We start from the raw sequence: 3,365 nt of genomic DNA, 5'->3' as shown, positions 1-3,365 counted from the left end.
GCACCGGGGACTTAAATAACAACAACAAATAAATACAGGAGGAGAACCGTTCAGGAAATCCCACGCGGGTGAAATGGCATGACATGGTGTCCACGCAGAGCTCGTGAGAGGAGAAAGCACGCGGCGGACACGCTCACGGAATCAAGTGTCCCAGAAGGAAAAGCTTGGATACGCACTGATTTAAACCATTGGCGAAGGAGCTGCTGGGGAAACTGTGTAAAAAAGCTGCGTGCGCTCGGGTGGAAGGAGGAGGAACCGGGGAGCAGCGCCGCGGCGGCGGGACCGACTGGAGCCGAGAGAGAGAGAGAGAGAGAGAGAGAGAGAGTGAGTAAGAGTAAAAATAAACGCCGACTCTCTCTCTCTCTCTTCCTCGTGACATTTAAAAACGCACCGGCACGAGGACAGGACACATCCGGGACCTGTACACGCAACGCATGCGGGTGGGAAGTCTCCGTCCCGTGTCACACGCAGCCACAGTGACTGTCACCGAGAGAGAGAGAGAGAGAGAGAGAGAGAGAGAGAGAGTTCCCTGTGTCGCTATGGTGACCGAATGAACTGAGGGAGACTCGCGCGCACAGGAGGAGGAGGGTGACAGCGAAAAGAGTCTGCACGACACAAGACTGCTTTTAACTTTTTTTATTTTAAAGCGTTTGTCTGAGGATTGCTTCACCTTTTTTTTTGAAACTTGATCCAAGCGCGAGGAGAAGTAGAGAGAGAGAGAGAGAGAGAGCACGGACGTTCCATGCAACTCCGGTTCCATGTCATTCAAAGCGCGCCGCTGGGTTCAGAAGAAGTAAACTGTCGTCCCAACTGGACTACTCTTTATGTTGCGCGCACGGATCTGGGAGCCTGCATTATTAAATCACTCTCCTCCCTCATATCCCTCTTCTTCTTCTTCTTCTTCTTCTTTCCCCCTCTCCTCCTTGTTCATTACCCGTATTTAATCGCCATGCGACTATCCCGCGCGCTGCTGCTCGTGTGCGCGCTGCTGACGCTCGTGCTGCTGGTGTGCGCGCGCCGCGGCGCCGACGCCGCTCACCGTTACCTGAGGCTTCGCCCTTCTCCGAGCGAGCACTTGCCCGTACCGGACCTGAAAGAGGACCCGGACCCGGAGTACGACCCGCGCGAGCAGGACCTGTCCGAGCGCGCGTTGCGCAAGAAACTGGGCAGCGGCTTCGACGGCGACTTCATGTCCGTGAGCGCGCCCGCGCAGCTGCTCGCCATCAACGCCACGACCACCAGCACCACCACCACCAGCGCGAGCCCGGCTTCCTCCACGAACGCGCACGCGCCCAGCGGCACCATGCCGGCCGAGATCAGGAGGCTGGACCTGACGCAGACGCCGTACGGGCTCCGCGTGAAGCTGGGCAAGAAGGCGCGGAGGAAGTTACTGCAATGGCTGTGGACGCACACGCACTGCCCCGTCGTCCACGTGTGGAAGGACCTCGGCGTGCGCTTCTGGCCGCGTTACGTCAAAGAGGGGCACTGCTTCAGCGAGCGCTCGTGCTCACTACCCGAGGGGATGTTCTGCAAACCGGCCAAGTCCGTCACCAAGACGTTCCTGCGGTGGTACTGCCAGGGCTTCCTGCCCCAGAAATACTGCACGTGGATCCCCGTGCACTACCCCATCATCTCTGAGTGCAAGTGCTCCTGCTGAGTCCGCGCGCGCTCTGTGGGAGAGAGAGAGAGAGAGACTGAAAGAATAATATGAGAGAAAGAGAAATTACGAGGAAGAGCGCGTGCGTGTGGGCGCGTTCACGCGACGCTTCCATGAAGATGCACGGACTGACGTGTGCTCTTCTGAAAAAAAAAGTAATTATAATAATTATAGTAATAATAATTTTATTGTTGCACTGTGTTCTCGCGAACTGAAAAGTGTGTGTGTGTGTGTGTGTGTGTGTGTGTGAGGCGCCATATAGCGGATCTATTTTTTTATATATAGCATTTTGATTTTAAAATGAAATAATAATAATATACCTGTAAATATTTAAAAAGAAAAAAAAGACGGAAATGATGCAGCTATTATTATTATTATTATTATTATTATTATTATTATTATTATGTTGTTGTTGTTGTTGTTGTGTTAAACGAGCAGGACCACGCGCGCACAGTGGAGAACTTTTCCGGAAGTGCTCTTGTCCCGGAAGTGCTTTAACTGACTGACTGACTCACTGCCATGCTGCCTACAGCTTTTATATCCTATTCTATTAATAATCAGTAAAAATAATAATAATAATAATAATTATTATTATTATAGTAATAACAAGAATGATTATAAAATGGAGCATTAAGGATGAAATTCTATATTTTAAGCGTGAATTAAGTATTTTGTTGTTGAAAAAATCTAATAGTATTTTAGAGAACAGAATGTGTCGTGTTTATTTATTGTTGTAACTTGTGTTCAGTGTAGAGACAGAAGTAAAGCGAAACCAGAGCACAAAGCTATCCGTGTAAAAATGCCTTGGAGACACAGTTTAGCAATAAAATCTCTCTGATCATATATATATATATATATATATATATATATATATATATATATATATATATTAGTGTGTGTGCGCTAATCACTATGTTCTGTAATGTTTTCCTGGAGATGTAGATGTTGGCGGATGTAGCAGCGGGTTTCTCACACACTGGATATGAAGTCATTTATTCAGAAATTGTTTGTCGGAGTGTTTATGAAAATCCAGTTAGTTTGGAAAAAAGTTCACATCCTCAGTTTTGCTGCTAGGTTTATGTAAATTTCTATGTAAGTAGACTCACTAATTTGAACCTCAATTGATTGTTTTCAAATCGTACAACTGTTGATGAATTACTGCAATTTTACACACACTTATTTATTTCAGTTGCACAACAATTTAATTAACATTTGTGAAACTGAAGCAGTTCATATTAAAAAGCAATTCCAAAATAAAACCGTAAATTAACACAAATAAGACTAGCTATTCAATTAGGACAAAAGTGATGGCACTCCATGACAGGAGGAGAAGTTATGGTGATGATTTGTAGTACTCAGTGCACTGCAGTGGCTGAGCTGCATTACTGGAAGGTTTGGTTGACAGCGTGTTTAGGAGGTGCTCTTTCACTCTTTAGCGAGCTCAGCATTTTCAGCTGTTTATAAACTTTGCCTTTTATGGTGTTTTGTGGGTGTGGCTAAAAGTAAATCAGCTATGTACAGTGGTGCTTGAAAGTTTGTGAACCCTTTAGAATTTTCTATATTTCTGCATAAATATGACCTAAAACATCATCAGATTTTCACACAAGTCCTAAAAGTAGATCAAGAGAACCCAGTTAAACAAATGAGACAAAAATATTATACTTGATCATTTATTTATTGAGGAAAATGATCCAATATTACATATCTG

At 45.6% G+C, this 3,365-nt stretch overlaps 1 protein-coding gene across 1 annotated transcript; it reads left to right on the top strand.

The window, feature by feature from the left end:
- Nucleotides 1-716: 716 nt before the first annotated feature.
- On the top strand, nucleotides 717-1,900 carry nog2 (noggin 2). The gene has a single exon (XM_060920770.1). The coding sequence runs from the start codon at nucleotides 743-745 to the stop codon at nucleotides 1,655-1,657; it is 915 nt and encodes a 304-aa protein (XP_060776753.1). The 5' UTR covers nucleotides 717-742; the 3' UTR covers nucleotides 1,658-1,900.
- The last annotated feature ends 1,465 nt before the right edge of the window (nucleotides 1,901-3,365 follow it).

This window comes from Neoarius graeffei, chromosome 5 (assembly GCF_027579695.1).
Source record: "Neoarius graeffei isolate fNeoGra1 chromosome 5, fNeoGra1.pri, whole genome shotgun sequence".
Classification (NCBI taxonomy): Eukaryota; Metazoa; Chordata; class Actinopteri; order Siluriformes; family Ariidae; genus Neoarius; species Neoarius graeffei.
This window is presented reverse-complemented; position numbering and strand designations above follow the sequence as displayed.

Excerpts from the sequence above, each read along its gene's own strand:
- nog2 (XM_060920770.1), top strand. The coding sequence starts at position 743 with ATGCAACTCCGGTTCCATGTCATTCAAAGCGCGCCGCTGGGTTCAGAA.